This window comes from Podarcis raffonei, chromosome 14 (genome assembly GCF_027172205.1).
Source record: "Podarcis raffonei isolate rPodRaf1 chromosome 14, rPodRaf1.pri, whole genome shotgun sequence".
Taxonomy (NCBI): domain Eukaryota; kingdom Metazoa; phylum Chordata; class Lepidosauria; order Squamata; family Lacertidae; genus Podarcis; species Podarcis raffonei.
This window is the reverse complement of record NC_070615.1, coordinates 43,621,311-43,639,041: the sequence shown is the minus strand read 5'-3', so window position 1 is coordinate 43,639,041 and position 17,731 is coordinate 43,621,311. Positions and strand designations below refer to the sequence as shown.

The following is a 17,731-nucleotide window of genomic DNA, read 5'->3' as shown; positions in this document are numbered from 1 at the left end:
TGCAAGAGATAACTTAGGTTGCTGATGGCTCATTTGTACACACAAGAATCACAAAAGATCCATCAGATTGTATCATTAGATTGTCACCTCAACTTTGAGGAGAGTCCATTTGCACATTATGCTCTGGTTATCAAGTGGATGAGCCCAAAGCACCCCTGAAATGACACGAACTTCTGTTCAGAGATGAACATGTGTTCCTGCTATGTCGCTGCTTGTTTGCATGAATTTTATCAAGACTGGACCTAGCTATGCACCCACTTTGGTCCAATTCTCACAGCTGTTGGGAAGAAGGGAGACTGCTCAGAACTGTTCCACACACCAGTCATAGCACCTCATGGTGACCATAACACACAAGATCTCAGGCAATATCTAAAAGCCATTTTGCAAATGCAGCTATGTGAAGCTCTGATTCAGATGCTCTAAAATGCCTTATGCAGCTGAATGGAGGAAGTAATGTTTACCCCAGTGTGACCACACTGGTCAGGCCACTTCCTGGTACTGATTTCTCCAAGTGTTTTTATTATTATTTAAATTAAAAATACAGGGTCTGCTGCAATCATGTGAATTGCTACCAAGAAGCAGCCCCAGTTAACCTGGCTGCTCAAAGTAAGACATTATGTTCTCAGTGGGGCAGCATCCATGAGTTCATTTATATGTAGGTTTTAGAGTAGGAAAAGGGAAATGCCAGGTGCTGTTGAACTACAACTCCCATCATTCCTGACCATTGACCATGCTACCTGGAGCTGATGGAAGTTGGAGTCTGACAACATCTAGAGGGCCAGAGGTTCTTCATTTCTGTTTCAGAGCATCTGATCTGGGTCAACATTGTCACCTTTCACTGTTGTGGGTGACTGTTTTTTAATGTTGTATGGGATGTTAATACGTTATATGAATTTTTCTCTTGGTATCACACATTTACGTAAATGTTTTTCACAGCAAGTCACTTGGAGATCTTTTTAGGTAACGAGCAACTAGCAAGTTTAATAAATAAAAGAATGGTGCCTAATAATTACACAGCATAGACCCACTGAAATTAATGGGCATGGCTATTTGGCTTAGGTCTATTCATTTCCATGGATCTATGCTGAGTAAAAGCTAGCTGGATGCAACCCAATATATAATTAAAACTAAAATGCAACCTGAAACCAACAATAACAGCAGCATGAAAATGCATAAAAGCAAATAAAACAGAAATTCAAAGGATCCAAACATATAATAATAATAATAAAAATAAATTTTTATTTATATCCTGCCCTCGCCAGCCGAAGCCGGGCTCAGAGCGGCTAACAACAGTAAAATGATACAACATTCTAAAATAATTTCATTATAAAATTAATTCAAATCAGATTAATGGCAACCATTGAGCTAGAGTTCTGTGAGGATTGCCAAAGGAGAGGGTCAGGCAGAAAGATGTCAAGTCCCGCAGGGCCCTAGTCTCTTGTGACAGAGCGTTCCACCAGATCGGAGCCACAGCTGAAAAAGCCCTGGCTCTGGTTGAGGCCAGCCTAACCTCTCTGTGGCCCGGGACCTCCAATATGTTGTTGTTAGCAGACCGTAAGTTCCTCTGTGGGACATACCAGGAGAGGCGGTCCCATATGTATGAGGGTCCTAGGCCATATAGGGCTTTAAAGGTTAAAACCAGCATCTTAAACCTGATCCTGTACTCCACCGGGAGCCAGTGCAGCTGGTATAGCACCGGGCGAATGTGATCTCGCAGCAAAGACCCCGTAAGGAGTCTCCCTGCAGCATTCTGCACCCGCTGGAGTTTCTGGGTCAGTCTCAAGGGCAGCCCCACGTAGAGCGAGTTACAATAATCCAGTCTGGAGGTGACCGTAGCGTGGATCATAGTGGCTAGGTCAGGGCGAGAGAGGTAAGGAGCCAACTGCTTAGCTTGGCGGAGATGAAAAAATGCCGCCTATAAAACCCTATAAAACAGGGTCCAGTCCGATAGGTCAAAAAGATGAGCCATGTAGCAGCAAAGGTTCAGTGGTAAGAATCCATTTTGCATGCAGAGGTTCCCTTCCTCTTCATTTAAGAAGCCTCACGTGCCAGGTGAAGTGAAAGATCTTTGAATGAGACCCTGGACAGCTCCTGCTAGTTGAAGGTCAGAGCAGACAATACTATCTAGCGATACACAGATGGAAAAATTAGAACGTAAGAAGAGCCCCATTGGATCAGGCCAAAGGCTGTCTAGTCCAGCACCCTGTTTTCACAGTAGCCAACTAGAAAATGTATAATGATCATTATAGGGACGCAGGTCTTATTTTTCAAATGATGGAAGGATTGTGATTGATTCTCAGTTAAACCTCTAACTAGTTCAGATGACAATCTTGAGCTAAGTTAAGAACTTTTGAGAACTTAAAGAGGAAAAGTCACCTGATTCAGGAGCAGTCTGCATATATATATATATATATATATATATATATATATATATATATGCCTATATATTGGCCTATTCCGACCTCTTTTTCTTAACGGTAACTGTTCTGAAAAGCATTTCAGTTCCAGACGTTCACTCCCGATTGTGCAGATAAAACAGAATTCTACAGGACACGGGGTATCAGTGTGTGAAAACAGCCCAGATCCAATAATCCCCAAATGGTGGAGATACCAGGCACCATCCTGGCGCCCAGGCATCTTCACTTGGTCACGAGTGCCATGATGCAGGTGGCACTGTGAGTTAAACCACAGAGCCTAGGACTTGCCAATCAGAAGGTTGGCAGTTTGAATCCCCGCAGCAGGGTGAGCTCCCGTTACTCAGTCCCTGCTCCTGCCAGCCTAGCAGTTCGAAAGCACGTCAAAGTGCAAGTAGATAAATAGGTATCGCTCCGGCGCGAAGGTAAATGGTGTTTCCGTGCGCTGCTCTGGTTCGCCAGAAGTGGCTTAGTCCTGCTGGCCACATGACCCGGAAGCTGAATGCCGGCTCCCTCGGCCAATAAAGCAAGATGAGCACCGCAACCTCAGTCAGCCACGACTGGACCTAATGGTCAGGGGTCCCTTTACTTTTACTAATGATCACTATGCGTTTATTTATGCTTCAACTTTCCCCCCAGATGGGGACTCGAGGCAGCTTACAGCCAAAATAAAGAACAGCTGAAAACTGGGGGGTGAGGAACAACAATTATTTAAAAACAATTCACACACATATGAATGAGATCTATTCAAAACATACAACAAAATCAGCATTGTACCAGCACCCAATTAGATGCCCCAATGAGAAGCCCAAAAGCAGAACCTTGAGCCCAGCAGCACTATTATCCACACTGGTGATTCCCAGCAGCTGGCTTTCAGAAGCATGCTGCCCGCCAATTGTAAATCCTGTAGTTTTAAGTACATAACCTTAAGGAAGCTTCTAGCATGGTGTGGGGTTTGGAGTGTCTGACTAGGCCCTGAGAGACCAGGGTTCAAATCCCCCGTCAGCCATGAAACTCACTGGGTGACCTTGGGCCAGTCTCAACCCACCTCACAGGGTTGTTGTGGATTTAAATGAGGAGGGGAGGGAACCATGTGTGCCGATTTTCTGCTGCTTGGAGGAAAAGGTGGAATATAACTGCAATCAACAAATAAATGTGTTCCTCTGTGTGACCCAAATGACCTTAACTATGGGACGCTGTAATCCCAGGAGTAAAACTCCTCTAAAAAATAAACAGAAATGGCTGCATTAAACCCAATGGGATCGGGGCAGCGAGGCCGTAAACAAAGCAGTTCCTTGGATGTAAATTCTATTACAATAAGTGGCAGCTGCTTTCAAGTAAACTCCTTGCAAAAAGGCTTCTTGGCGCAGCTGCAGGACACGAGCGTTCTGAAAGGCGAGGGCTGTGATTGGCCGTGTTCATAACAGGGGGCGGAGCACGCTCAGGACCCTCCTCCCTCCCTGCTCTCCTGTGTTGGTAAACGTTCTCCCTCAGACCCACGTGGCTTTGCGAGAGGCGACCGCATGGCTCTCGCGTCCCGCGGCTTCCTGGGAACTGTAGTTTCTCTCCCCTCCCCCTTTCCTAAAAGTTTCCTCCCAGCTCGTTCACATCGTGACTACATTTCCCATGCGTAGCCGCGCTGGATGGGGAGTCCGACCTCTCCCGCTAAACGCCGCCGCGCGAAGCACTCTGGGGCTTGTGGTTCGAGCGCGGAGCGGGAACCTTTCCCGCTTTTTTTTTTTTAATCCTCCCTTTCCCTGCCCCGCCTCTCCCCTCCGAATGGGAGCAAGCTCACCTCTCCACCACGCCGCCACACTAAAGAGGACTACGTTTCCCGGCAGGCTTCGGGACCCTTTCCCCCTCCCTCCCTCCCCCCTTCGCCTCACGGCGCGCGCCCTTCCCTCCCCCGCCCCCGCCTTTACTTTTGGCGGAGACATTTCCGAAGCGAGTCTCTCCAAGATGGCGGCATGGGGAAGGAGGCGCGCGGGCCCCGGCAGCTCCAGCGGAGGCGGCGCCGGCGCGAGGGAGAGGTGAGCGGCGGAGGCCCGGCTGGGGCGGCCTCCTCCCCGCCCCGGCTCCCGGCCTTCACGCCCTGGGCCTAGGGGAGCCGAAAGCTGCTTCTCCTCCCCTCACGCCCCCTCAGGCCCCTCAGCTTCTCTGAGGCCTCCTCTTGGCCTTGCAGGGGACGAAGCAGGGGCCAGGCCTCGAGACTCGCCAACGGCGGCGGAGGCAGCTTCCGGGGCGCCTCTGTGGGACGGGAGAGCCGGGAAGGAGGGTGCGGGTTGGCGTTGGGGATAAGAGAGGGGATGGCCGACTGGGAAGGAAGAGTGCTGCTGAAGGATTGCCCGAAGAAGCGGGGGTGCCGAGGTCATTGGGTTTAAGAGGCAGGAGGGGTCGCTCCGGGGTTGGGGGGGCTAGCGGGGTGGCAGAGGCGAGGGAGGGGAAACGAGGCTTCGGCCTGTGCGGCACAAGGCCTTGGCATAAGTAGGGCGAGGGGGCCACCCCCGGGAGAAGCCCGGGGCAGGAGGAGTTGGGGGCTGCAGGAGTTCACCCTTGGGGGAAAGGGGAGGGGAAGAATGGGGGCGCAGGGAGTGGGGCAAGAGGGTGGGCACGGGATGGATTAGGGGTTGCAGGGCTCCTGGAGGAGGTGCTGCCGAAAGAGAGGTCAAACGAATGTGTGTGTGTGATATAGGGGGGGGGGGCGCTGGAGGCACCAACGTGTGAAGCTTCTGTGAGCGAGGAGGAATCCAGTTGCCTCACAAGGTCTGGGTTCGGGGTGGGGGAAAGGTCGTGGCTCCATCAGGCTGTGGGAAAAGTAGGTATCCCCTCACCGCAACTTGGAGGCAGCAGGCCTGTGGCAAGGGAAGGTCAGTACACAAAGTCCCTTAACTTAACTCCGGGGTGTTTCACTCATCCCAGATGTTAGACCCGGAGGTGACAAGAGTAGCTTCTGCTTAGACTAAGAATATTCTTGGATGCTCTTAAAATCTATTTTTGAAGGCCGCAAATGCTCCCCCAAAGTCCTCTGAGAGTGACCTCTTGGTGCACAGCTGTTCCTGTTGGTTGAGTGATTTATGTTTTTAGGTGTTGCATTGTTATGGATTTGGAAGGTTAGGGAGCTGGTGGGGTGGAATTAAGCTGGTGGCTCCTGGCTGTGGCAGTTTCACCCCCTTTGGCCATCAGCTCTCACTTTACTTCTATGTAGATAATGGTAGGAGGTGAAACAAAGAATATTTACATAGTTTTCTTGTGGGGTTTCTCCCATTGCTCAAATTAACCCCCAAAGTTTTAACATATTGTACTTTTAGTTTTGAAGTTCAGTCTTTCGTTGTAAATATTCCCACTTTTAAGGGTAAGCTTCTAAAAGATTGGTATTTGCAACTCTCAGTTGAAACTATTGCTGTGTAACTCCTAATTATAATTTTGCATCTGGGTTTCAATGGTTTCAGCAAACTTCCCTAACTTCAGTTGTTACTTGTTGCATTCTCTCCCATGAAGGCAGAATGAGGATTTTTTCGTAATGGTCAGGGCATTTTAGACTACAGTGGAGAAAGGCATAATTCTTCTGAAGTATCAATGAAAAGATAAATACTTTCAGCTTTATTGTTAAAATGGTTGAAGCCAATAAGGAATAGATGGAATGAGCTCTTCCGTTGAAAAAGAGTTTAAGACTTCTAAGTCAATGTAATAAGAAAGTTACCCATATTGAACAGAGTGTTTGTGAATATGCTAGAGCAGTTAGAACCTGGACCAATCATGTTTAAGGCAGTTAGAGGCAACTGGGGTAAAGAAATGCTCTGTGTTGCATGTGAAGTCTGCAGAAGTGTTTTTCTGAGAGTCTGTTGCTTGGGAAGCTGATGTAGTCCAAAACATCTGGGAGGAATCAAGTTGGGGAATGCTGACTTAAACAACGGTTATGGATTGGCTGCAAACAAGTGTATGAAACTATGGTTTGAATAGCTCTGCAAATCTTGGCATTGTGCTAACCAAGGTTAAGTTTTAATCTGCAGTGACAAACTGGTAAAAGCAGGTTCTTTGTGCCTTTGCTTGGAGGATTAGAAGCTGGGCTTATTGGCACCTATACCTGCTCTCCAGAGACTGGGTTTAGCCCAACCAGCATCATTGTATGACTGAGTTCTCGATCAGAGTGAAGTCAACAAATCCCAGCGGGAACTAACCATAGCTAAGTGTTACCGGTATGTCTGCCATAGGTAATTGGAAAACAGTGTATGCTAGTTGGTAATGCGGCTCATAACAGGAGTTGACTAATATTCCTGTTTTTGTAAACAAGTAGATCATACCCAGAGTAGACCCATTTAAAAATGGTCATAACTAATTGAGTATTACTTACTTTGATGCAACCCATGGCAGGGATGATGGGTGTAGTTTTACATGCAGCTGACTCAAGAAATGTTCCAGTTCTTTGTTTCTGGCTGAAATAATTATTAACCCCCTTTGTATTATGGCTTCTACCCTTCTCTCCACTGAGAAGGTGGAAATGTATATGTCTGTTTTCTGCCCATCTTTTTTCAGTGTCCCCTTCTGAGTAACATCTGTGTGACTTTGGCTGCCGGGAATGTGTTTTGGACGCAGAACAGATCTAGTGTTCATCAAGTAACCACAGAATTCATGCAGCTTTCATGGTAGATGTATTTCCCTTCATTTGTCAGTAGGTTATACCTGCTTCCTGCTTCTTGGATTTCCCATCAATGAGCTTTTTTAAAAATATGCTTTCAGGCTATTTTGATGCTAGGCAGTTAGCTTAAAAGGGAGTCTTGTTGACATGAGAGGGTTAATGTTGGGTGAATAACTAATGAATAAAATATTGTCTGGCATGATGGAATATGGTCAAATTTAATAATATAGCAGATACCTCAAACCAGTCAGAGGCATCTCTTTGAGTTAGAATTCCAGTAAATTGTCTGTTCAGATGCTGCTCTTTGACAGGCTGCCTCTTATATTATGATGTTTGACTGTGGTTGAAATACTAATGAAGGCATGGGGCCTACTTTTTAGCTACATCACGCTGTCAGCTTTTTAGGGCTTCTCCCCTTCCCAGCTTTACAGGGGTAGTAGAGCACTTACTGCGCATGCAGAAGATCCCAGAATCAATACCCAGCATCTCCAGGTACGAGTTGGGGAAGTCTCTTGTCTGTAATCCTGGAGAGATGCTGCCAGTTAGACAGTACTGAACTAGATTGATAAACGGTCTGACTTTGTATAAAACAGATTGCTCGTTAGGGGCAGGTAACCAATGACAACTTCAACCAGCTGCTGTTTCTCCATCTCATCCCTCACCCTCATCATGATCTGGGGATAATAGACTACATCAGTTAGAGTAGTAATGGTTTCTTTAGATCAGGCGTTGGTCCACATTCCCTCAATGGGCACCTTTCCAGGGATCACATGCCACAGGAAGAGGCAAAAGTCGGCTGAGGATGGATGGAACTTTCTCCATTGTATAGCAGGCTTCATTCCAGTCAGGTTTCTACATACACTTCCCTCTCCATTCAGGGAAGCAAGGGCATTAGCACAGTTCAAGGGCGCATTCCAACCAAGCCAGGAGCATTCAAGAAAGTGCTGAGCAAGGCTAGGGAGGGGATGCAGCCTGGAAGAACCAATACAGGGGCCTGAGGTTCCCCACCTTTGGATTACGTAGTGTCATCGGCATATCTGGTACAGTATTCAGCCAAAATATGTAAGTGCATTTGGGACAGATACCTACAGTCAAAGAGGAAGGAGGGATGAATGTTGGCAAATGCAGTTGAATGTCTTAAACCTTTGTTATAGTTAGGAATGAGGATTAAGGGAGTAATCCAAATACTATGCAGAAGATATGGGTTTTGCAGAGGAGAGTGGAGGCACCACATTTGTTTGGGGTGGGAATTCCATGCCAGGGATGGAATAAAAAATGACCAGTCTTGGAAGTACTTGGAATGTTCAAAAGTGCTTACAAGCATGTATTTTTAAGCTTGTGTACTAATAGTGAACTTAATTCTCCGAGCAATGATCCTTATGAAACCAAAATGGCATCATTCACACACAAGATGGAGGTATTGGCAGCCATTTATTAGATTTATACAATGCAACTTCCGCCAAAGGAGCACATGACAGCAAACATATCAATACTAAATACAAGTAAAACTTGTAGAAACAGTTTGGAACAACCTTCTGAAAACCAGTTTAAAATGCCTAAAAGCAATTGTCTGCTCTCAAACTAATAATTTCAGGATTGCCAGGGACATGACTTTCAGTCATCAAAGGCCTGACTAAATAATGTTTTGAAATTTCTCTTAAAAATTAATAGTGAGGGAGACAGATGTGCCTCATTAGGGGGGTATTCCACAAACATGGGACATGCCACTGGCCAGGCACCTCCAAATAGCTGCAACACCAGCAGGTTCTCCCCGGTGATTGTACAGACTGAGCACTGTTCAAAACTCATCAGGCGCATTATGCGGGGTCCAGTTGCGACCACGTGGAGAACTTTGGCTGTTGGCGACTGACATCTCTGTCTGGCTGGTCCCTCCAGCTTTCTTAAGCAGGTGAGGAGAAGAGCTTGCTTATTGCATTTATCTCCCACTTTTTTCTGAAAGGAGTACATGTTTTACCTCCCTTCTCAGTTAATCCCTACAACCACCCCATGAGGTAGGTTAGGGGGCTGTGACTGGCTCAAGCTCACTCAGGGAGCATCATGACCAAGTGGGGATTTGAACCCTGATCTCCTAGGTTTTAGGTCCAACACACTAACCACTGCACCATACTGGCTTCCTAAAGTACTTCTGCTATGAGGCAGCTCTACAAATTACATAGGTAAATATGGGGAACGCCAAATTCACTTAAGAGAAGGATCTGGAATATTTTCCTTGAAGCTTGAATTTGTTATGTTCTTGATTGTTTTATTTGATGTTTTAATGTGTTGTAAACTGCTTTGACATTTTTTTTCTTTAAAATATAAAGTGGTATAGAAATGAAATTAATAACAATAATTAATCCCATTGCAAAAAAAGGGCACCTAGACACTCCATTGTGACACCATAACCTAGGTTTAAGGTGCTATTTGGCAATTAGCTTGTGTATCAGTGAGTTTCTAACGCTGGGCCTGAGATGGCTGATACTGTTTTAAAAAACCGTAAAGACAAGAGTGGGGAGTCTGCAAGGTGGGTCCCGTGAGGACTGGACATGTGCAGTGGCCATAGAGCACTGATTAATATCGGAGGGGTGGAAGTGAAAACTGGGAGGGAAGAATAGGATGGAGGAATACTCCACTGCAGCATTTTGTTGCAACCTCCACTTGTTCCGTCTGTTTCAGATATTCAGGCAGTGAGAGTGCCGTCGCATATATAGCCAGAGCGGTACCATCCACAAGGCAGAGGGAGGTGTCAGCAGGCTCGGAGGAACCTTGAGGTTTGCAGAAGTACAATAAACATTTAGAGAAACTAGCAATTTACTGTGATTATATGATCCTGTGATTGTTTTCTTGTGTGAAACACTAGGCGCACATTCAGCTGTGTGACTCTTCAAGTTGATCAAACACAGTGGACAACCTACTTTTATTCAGCTCTGAAGTTTTGGCTTTTCCATTCTGAGTGAAAATCTGCTGGGCCACTTCACATGCGTTGCTGTCCTTTCTTTTGTTTCATGCGCCCCTCTTCAACGCTCTCTTGAGCATGGCTTTGCATCAGGGGGCTGATATTAATGGTAATACCTAGACTACACTACAGTGTGTGTGGTTAGGCGTTCTGGGGTGGGCATCCTCTCCATTCAGCTCTGATCTCCAGTTACTGCCCTGTTGTTGCAGCTCTGAGGTTTCCCCAGCAATCTTGTCAAACCATGTACAGCCTTGGTGATACTGAATTCTTTAACCATGGTTAGCATTGAAAGAGTTTGATACACATAACACATGCTTGTCTTCGGCTGTGCCAGAAAGTGCTGACCCTAGCGATTAGACTTGGGACAAAGTGATCCAAGACCCCTACGGTGTGCGGCTCTTGGTATTTAATGGCATTTGAAAGATCATGCAATTATTCGGATGTACCCTTCTATATTTGACATACCATGTGACATAAACTTTGCCAGTCGGCAGTGCAAGAATTCCTCTCCTTCCAAGAACCACTTCTTTGTCCTCGTTTGATTTAAATAACATTTTATTTCATTTCTTAATAACTGACACGGAGAGAATTTGATATAAAAAATTGTCCAAAAGGCATTCAGAAATGCTTGCACTCTACAATGTTAATGGTAGTACTTTGGTTTTGGTATTCCCTTCCAAGGCATCTCTTGAACCTAGGCTTCTATCATTTAGGTGCTGGGTTAAAACTGTATTTTTACTTTGGCTTTTAATTGAATTATGACCTGCCTTTTTTTAACAGGCTGCTGGTTTTCATTGGCACAACTTTTTATTATTTTTATGACCTGCGTTTCAACTTTGTATTGTAAGCTGCTTTGAGCATATTTGATGGAAAGGTGAGATAGAATGTGGATTGTCAACTGATTGTTTAGTTGGTCTGCTGTGCAAATCACCAGTTGATTATTAAATGGGGATGTTACAGGTACCTCATATATGTGCCTTTTGTGACACAGAAGGTGTAAAAGTGTAAAGCTGTAAAGCAGTAGTTTAAAAACTGCTGCTCATTGTTGGGACGGAAGGTCACCTTAGTATTTCCGTTCATTGCCCATTACAGGAAGGCACGAAAATGACATCAGAGAACAAACATGTGCCTTCAGCTTGCATTGCAGTGGATTAAAATTTGCCCCCCACCAATTAACTAAAGGATTAGTTGAGTGATCAACCAATTACAGCTTGCAGCAGTACTATGTATGTGTGTGAATGTGAGGTTTTCAAATTCCTATACAGCTGAATGCAGGAATTTCTCCTGCTGTGGGTGTGTATACACTAAAGCTTGCAGTCTTGAAACATACATTTTTGCTATTGCTAGATCCTCCCTCTCCTGCCCCTGCCCCCCCGACCCCCTGCTGGGCTGTCTCAAATGTATGAAGAGGCAATTCTGTCCCAGCTGTAGGTTTATTTGTGCTGTACTTTATATGCAGGGTTCAGACTTAATCTCGGGGTTCTTGGGTGACAAGTGTACAGACTTTCATCTTCAATGTATTGAAGCCCATGGGTTTTCGCAACTGGTGAATACAGTGTTGTTGTTTTAAAAGGAATTCCTAATGAGGCTGTCACATGATGGATAGCCTCTATGGATTTCTCCACACGCTTCTCGAGATTCTAATCCTCGCTCTGATTTAGAGAGAGAATTGGGTGTGCTGAGCTTTTTTGCAACAGTGCTAAAATTTGCACCCCCCTCCCAGTGTCATCGGTGGGAACGTTATTCCAGGCAGACGCTAAACAAACTCCACACCACACAAAGCTTCCCTTTGTTTTGGATGAGAGGGTCTAGAAAAAGAATGTGTAGAGTACACAGCTGCTCCAAAGCTTTGTTCCATCCCATTTTGAACAAAGGTGTCCTTTGGCTATGTGGTCTGGAAAAAGCTTTCCCCTGCCGTGGTGGCTTTAAAATGGGCTAAGTTGATCTGCGTCTCAAGCACAATACTAGCAGGGTGCTTCAATCCCTGCTTGTTATAGAAAGAGGAGAGTACGTTTTAAAGTCCCTCTTCAAGAGATTGCTATTTACTGGCTTTTTGTTCAGAATAAATCCTAAAGAGGAGATGGGGGATGTGGCAGTCATATTCCTGGTCTTCAAAACTGAGGTACCTTTTAAAAGAGTCTACCCCCGTCCAAGTCAAGTAAACAAGATTGCTCCTTGAATCTTGTTTTGCATGGTGTACCTCACCGCAGCATCAAAAGTTTTAAAATTTCAAAGCAGCTTGAAATGTTTTGTCCAAATTCACTGATAGCCATTTTGCAGTGGGCTTTTCTTGGCTTCCCAGGAATGTGGAAACTATTTCAATAGCACCCCCCCAACAAGCACTTTTTGATTTAGTGTGTATTGATCTGCCCTGCTGATGTTCTCAGACATGCTTTCAGTAGCATCCAATATCTTAATCCTTGCTCATAGTCTGCTAATGAATACAGCAGTGTGTCCTGTTCTGGTTGATGACTTCTTAACATTGCCTCTCTTGCTGCTTGTGTTTCTGGAGTTCTGTTTTTACACTTGCTTTGGACCTTGCATATTGTGATTGGGAACTGGTTTTGCGAATACACATTAGGAAGGCCATCAAGGTGTATCAATTGTGGCTGTTCCTTTGAAACACGTGGGAGCAACAACAGGGAAATGACTGGATTTCCTTACCATGTATCTTGAAGGGGGAGGAGCCGTAGCCTTGTACATCTGGGGCAGAACAATCTAACCATAGGAGGCCAGAGTCATTTATGCAAGGGTAAATAATGCTGATGTAACTGACCCCTATTGCAAACTGTTCAGGGGTGGGGCTGAACCTAGCAATGGGAAAGGAAGAATTTAGAAATGGAGTTTGACTTAAACCACTGTTTTCATCAGTGTAATTTGTGCTGGGTTGCTAGGTAATATGACAGAGTCTGGAATAGAGGTAAATCTGCCTGAATGCTCCTTTTTTGAGACTAGTTCCAGCTGAGCTGGGTTGGAGGATGGACTGGTGCACCTCTGACTGAGCTAGAATGAGGGGCTTTACCTAGCTGAGCCCTGACTCAACTGGAGATCCACCTATCCCAAACTCCTGGCAGATCAGATCTTGGGTTTGGATTGCTCCCGAAGTGCATCTTGATGTGGGGAATCACTTCCCGAATGCAAAATATGTGTATGTTCAAGTCATTACACTAGTTCAATTCAACAGGACCTGCAGGAGAGCTGGCAGTGGCCACCCACCCACAGTGAGACGAGTAGAATAAAACAGCAAAACATTCATAGTAGAACACTGACAAGGGAGCAGGGAATGTGGTGCAATGTGGCGTTGGTAGCACTGTTTTGTGTGTTGGGAGTGAACCAAAGAGGATCTCCCCTTCATTTATTTGTCTTCCTCTAGTCACAGACCCGTGAAGGATCCATAAGCAAAACTGCAAAGTACTGCTGGTTCAGAAAATGTTCTGAATTTCTAAACTTGAAAGAGGTAGGATCTGTTTCCCCTTCCAGGCCCATTAATTTCTAGTGTGAGTGTGGATTGGTTAATTTCCAAGCTCCATGTAGCAAAATGGTCCCACTCTCCAGGTTGGTGTTTTGGAAATCTTCCTCAGGAAAGCTTTTTGCCTTCAGAAACTGGTCTCTGAAAAAGTAGGTACACCTTGCTTGCAGGAACAGTCCTGTGATGTTAATTCTTAATGTCAGCGGCCACCTGGTCAGTTTGGCCAGGTATACTGATAACACACACTGCTTTATATCACTAGAAAACGTGGTCAGTTTTGAGGAAAAGAGATAAAAGGATGAAGCTGATGTCTAGGGAGGGAAAGACAGTGAAAGTCAAGATCTGGTTGCCACTACTTGAGGGTTTAAAAGTATTGTTTTGTGTAGATTGTGTCCAGTAGCAATCCCTAGATCTTTATCATCACCAAAAGCAACACCAAAATTTTGTGAGAGATTTCTAAACTGCCCTACATCAAGGGGATCCCAGGAACTCAATATGGAAAATTGCCTGGAAAGGAGCTCAGCCAGACCCTGATATGGTGACCTGCCATCATTTTTGAAGCATTTGGTGCAGAAGTTCCTATCTAGCCCATGTGATTAAGGAATAAAGTTTGAAAACATGTGGCTAGTGCCTGCTGTGAAGGCTTAGTTACCAAAGGGATTTTTGGAGAAGTCTTCCCATCTTAACAGGTTTCTGTACCATGTACTATGACGAGTCTCCCAAATCAGTTGATAATTTTCATGAGCTCATGTTACCTGGCCCTCTAATGCCTGAGTTCATGTTGGAACAAGGCTAGGAATACTGTGACTCAAACAAATTTTGTATGGGTGTCCTTAAATTCGGAGCACAAGATGTTGATGTCCTCAGTGCACTATAACAGTAAAATAAGAACTGCAGAGCAACAGGTTTATGACCACCAAGTAAATAAGACCTGAACTGCTACTAGGCTAGTAAAAAAAGTGTGTGTGGTTTCTATGAAGGGGAGGTCAGTTCCTTCTCTGCTGGACCACTGTGGGTCGTCGCCCCCCCCCCATGCTGGTTGTAGAGCCTTTTCATCCTCTGCAGTTAGAACAGAAACCACGCAGAGGAGGATCAGTCATCCTTCCCTCTACTGCCAGGCTTGCTTGCCTAGAATTCTTAATTTGGCTACAGCCCCTAGGCAAGCTTATAGGTTGTACTGAGGGGGGGAAGGCAGGGAGCAAGGCCAGTTCACAACCCTCAAGTAACTCACTTGCCTTTCCTTCCGACAGGGTCACCTTGTCTGCCACGGACTGTTACATTGTTCACGAAATTTACAACGGCGAGAATGCTCAGGACCAGTTTGAATACGAGCTGGAACAGGCCTTAGAGGCTCAGTACAAATACATTGTGATTGAGCCCACGCGCATTGGGGACGAGACGGCCCGCTGGATCACTGTTGGGAACTGCCTACACAAGACGGCCGTGCTAGCGGGCACAGCCTGCCTCTTCACCCCCCTGGCTGTTCCCGTAGATTATTCCCATTACATCTCTTTGCCTGCTGGCGTCCTCAGCATAGCCTGCTGCACCCTCTATGGGATCTCTTGGCAATTCGACCCCTGCTGCAAGTACCAAGTGGAGTATAATGCCTATAAACTCTCTCGCCTGCCCCTGCATACACTCACCTCCTCCACTCCCGTGGTTCTGGTGAGGAAGGACGACCTGCACAGAAAGAGACTGCATAACACGATAGCACTCGCTGCCCTGGTGTACTGTGTAAAGAAGATTTATGAACTTTACGCCGTATGATTGCGGCAGAGGAAGGAGAAATCCGCAAAGACAAAAAAAAAGTGTATTAAGACTCCCACAGTGACATTCAACTTTTCTTCTTGAAGTGGTGCCTGGGAAGCAGTTTGGTTTATCCATATATTATTATTTTTTTGTTATTTTTAGAAGAAAAATAACATGTCACTGGGTGCATCAAGGGAATTTTCAGTTTTCTTACACCTCGGACATGGATCTGCCATGAAAAGGAACACTGTGGGAGCTGAAGTCAATAATGGAATGTCAATGAACGGAAAGATACCTAAGAGGGAGTCTGGGTTTTTTGTTTTCCCCCCAAGAAACCTTTAAGTATATTGTTTAATTGTATTCTACAGAACCAGCTCAAAGTTATCACTGACAATTCATTAAAGGATGAGAATTTCAAGTGGTTTGCTTTCTTTTGGTGCCAAAGTTGTTTCTAGAGGAATAACTCTTAAGGAAGGCTGTAATCATACTAACTCGTGAGTTTGAAGTGCAGCTTTTGGTTATGAGTAGATGGCCTCCTTGAGGAGGGTTCACTGTTTACAAGGTGCTTCCTTCGTCAGAGCAAGCCCTTGATGTTAACTTGCCCAATATTTGTACTGCTGGAACACAGAAACATAAGCCATGCCCTTTTGCGTGGGGCTTACCTGCCCTCAAAGCTTAGTAAGCCTTGCAGTGCAGGAAAGTCGCAGCAAAACTTAAAATGTTAACTAAGACAAGGCTGAACTTGCAAATTCTGCTGGATTTTACCTGGTGTTAAGATTATGCTGTTAGCATGCAAAGAACAATTCTTCCCTTCATTTAATTGTACAGGGATTAAATAACCTTTATAATGGACTTCAGCCTTGTAAAAAGTAGCACTTCAATGGCAAATTTAAATATCCTCCATAGCAGATTATAGTGTAACTGCCCTATTGTAAGCACTTCTCCAGAATTTATTTTTTATTCTGAATACTAATGCCCAGGGAAGCATGTGCTGTTTGAATGTCTCAGTACACTGTTAAATATCTCTTTCTCCCTTTTCTGTGTTTTATAACACTAAAACTTGCTTCTGAACGTTGTAAGCAAATGATCTTCCATAAACTGCCAGCCCCTATGACACGCTCACAAAAACTCATTTGGCGCCTGCAATTCCCCCCCCCCCCCAAGTACAAGTGAAATTGTAGGCAGACCACTTGCTCTTCTATAACAGGACTTCATTTCAATCATTATTGCATGCACCCTCTTTAAACTTTGCTGTTATCTGGCAGAAAAAATCCATGTTATGTTCTTCCCTCCCTAGCATCTAGTTCAACCTATCTTGGATCCTGCGCCTGGTACCCAGTGATGGGGAACTCAGGGATGAAGCCAGTGCTAGCCACACTTAAGAGTGGACCCATTGAAATGAATGGGCCTCCTCTGACTAACCTTGGTGACATAAGAGTGTAATGATAGTTGGGCATGAGGTACATTCTACTTGCCATTATGGATGGGGAACTTGAGGCAGAGCTGCCCTTTTTGCAGTATTTAGTCAAGTCCCCTGCTCCTTTTAACTTTTCAGTGAACTGTGGATTGTGTATAAGTCTTCATTTCCTAGTTGGAAACAAGAAGTCTTCCCTCTGATCACATTTTAACTGATAAATCCTAAAAGGACCCCTGGGTATTTTCGCAAGGCTCTGGGAAAGAGTAAGACTATTGTGACTTCCAGTACAAGCTTTGAACTTGCGAATGGAAGCATGTGAACATGCTCAGATCACGTACAGGTATATTCTCTTGCTTAGCGTGATAACTGCAACCTGACCTTTGTGCAATGTAGAGTGACCTTGGAATGGCATCCCACAAGGGCAAAGCCAGAACTCAGTGCTATCTTTAGCCCTTGGAATCCAGTACAGCAAGCAGAGAGCTTGCTGTTGCTTCTGTTCAGTAGGTCAGTTTGGCCAAGGGTTGAAATCCTGCAGCCTTCTGGTCACAGTATCTGTTGAGTGCACCAAGCAGATTCCTGTAGCTGTATTTGCTTGCTGGAGACCAGGATTATAACAGGCATTCTGCAAGTAACTAATGCAGTAATTCCCTCAAATTATAAACCAGAAGGGTGAAAAAAAGCACAAATATTATGTAAAGTGTTTTAGCTTCTGTTGGTACAAGCAATCACTAATGTTCATTTATTTACTCTCAAGGTTAAGAATTGTGAGAACCATCTTGTTAGTTCTATGGAGTTGTGTGATTGCTGCAAGGAAACTTTGTGTTACCTGCCTTATCAGAAGCATGGAAACTGCATCTGTCTACGAACAATTCTGCTTTCAGGAATCAGGCTTTTGAATTTGCCATTAGAGAATCAGTAAGACTGAATGGGGATGGAGGCTGGTACTACTATCAGGCAAGGATGTTCTTTGCGCACTAGAATCTACATTCAGATGAGCTGCAGAGCAAACAGTGTACGTAGTTCCTCTTTCATGTCTATTTTAATAGCAGTTAGCAACTCGGATCTGCCTAAGGAAGGTAAGCTGCAGCAT

At 45.1% G+C, this 17,731-nt stretch overlaps 1 protein-coding gene across 12 annotated transcripts; it reads left to right on the top strand.

Annotated features, from left to right (window-relative positions):
* The first annotated feature begins 4,139 nt into the window (after positions 1-4,139).
* TMEM11 (transmembrane protein 11) lies at positions 4,140-15,642 on the top strand. 12 transcript variants are annotated; one of them, XM_053365542.1, is made up of 5 exons: positions 6,979-7,057; positions 7,929-9,227; positions 9,727-9,821; positions 10,787-10,880; positions 14,726-15,642. In XM_053365542.1, exons 4-5 carry the CDS (start codon positions 10,873-10,875, stop codon positions 15,240-15,242), a joined length of 525 nt encoding a protein of 174 aa, XP_053221517.1. In that variant the 5' UTR covers positions 6,979-7,057; positions 7,929-9,227; positions 9,727-9,821; positions 10,787-10,872; the 3' UTR covers positions 15,243-15,642. The 12 variants fall into 12 exon arrangements, 6 of the variants coding, with proteins under 6 accessions (XP_053221515.1, XP_053221514.1, XP_053221516.1 ...); XR_008327563.1 differs by lacking the exon at positions 6,979-7,057 and adding an exon at positions 13,380-13,463 and having other exon boundaries at positions 7,064-9,227; positions 14,726-14,831; XM_053365541.1 differs by lacking the exons at positions 6,979-7,057; positions 7,929-9,227 and adding an exon at positions 4,320-4,444.
* The last annotated feature ends 2,089 nt before the right edge of the window (positions 15,643-17,731 follow it).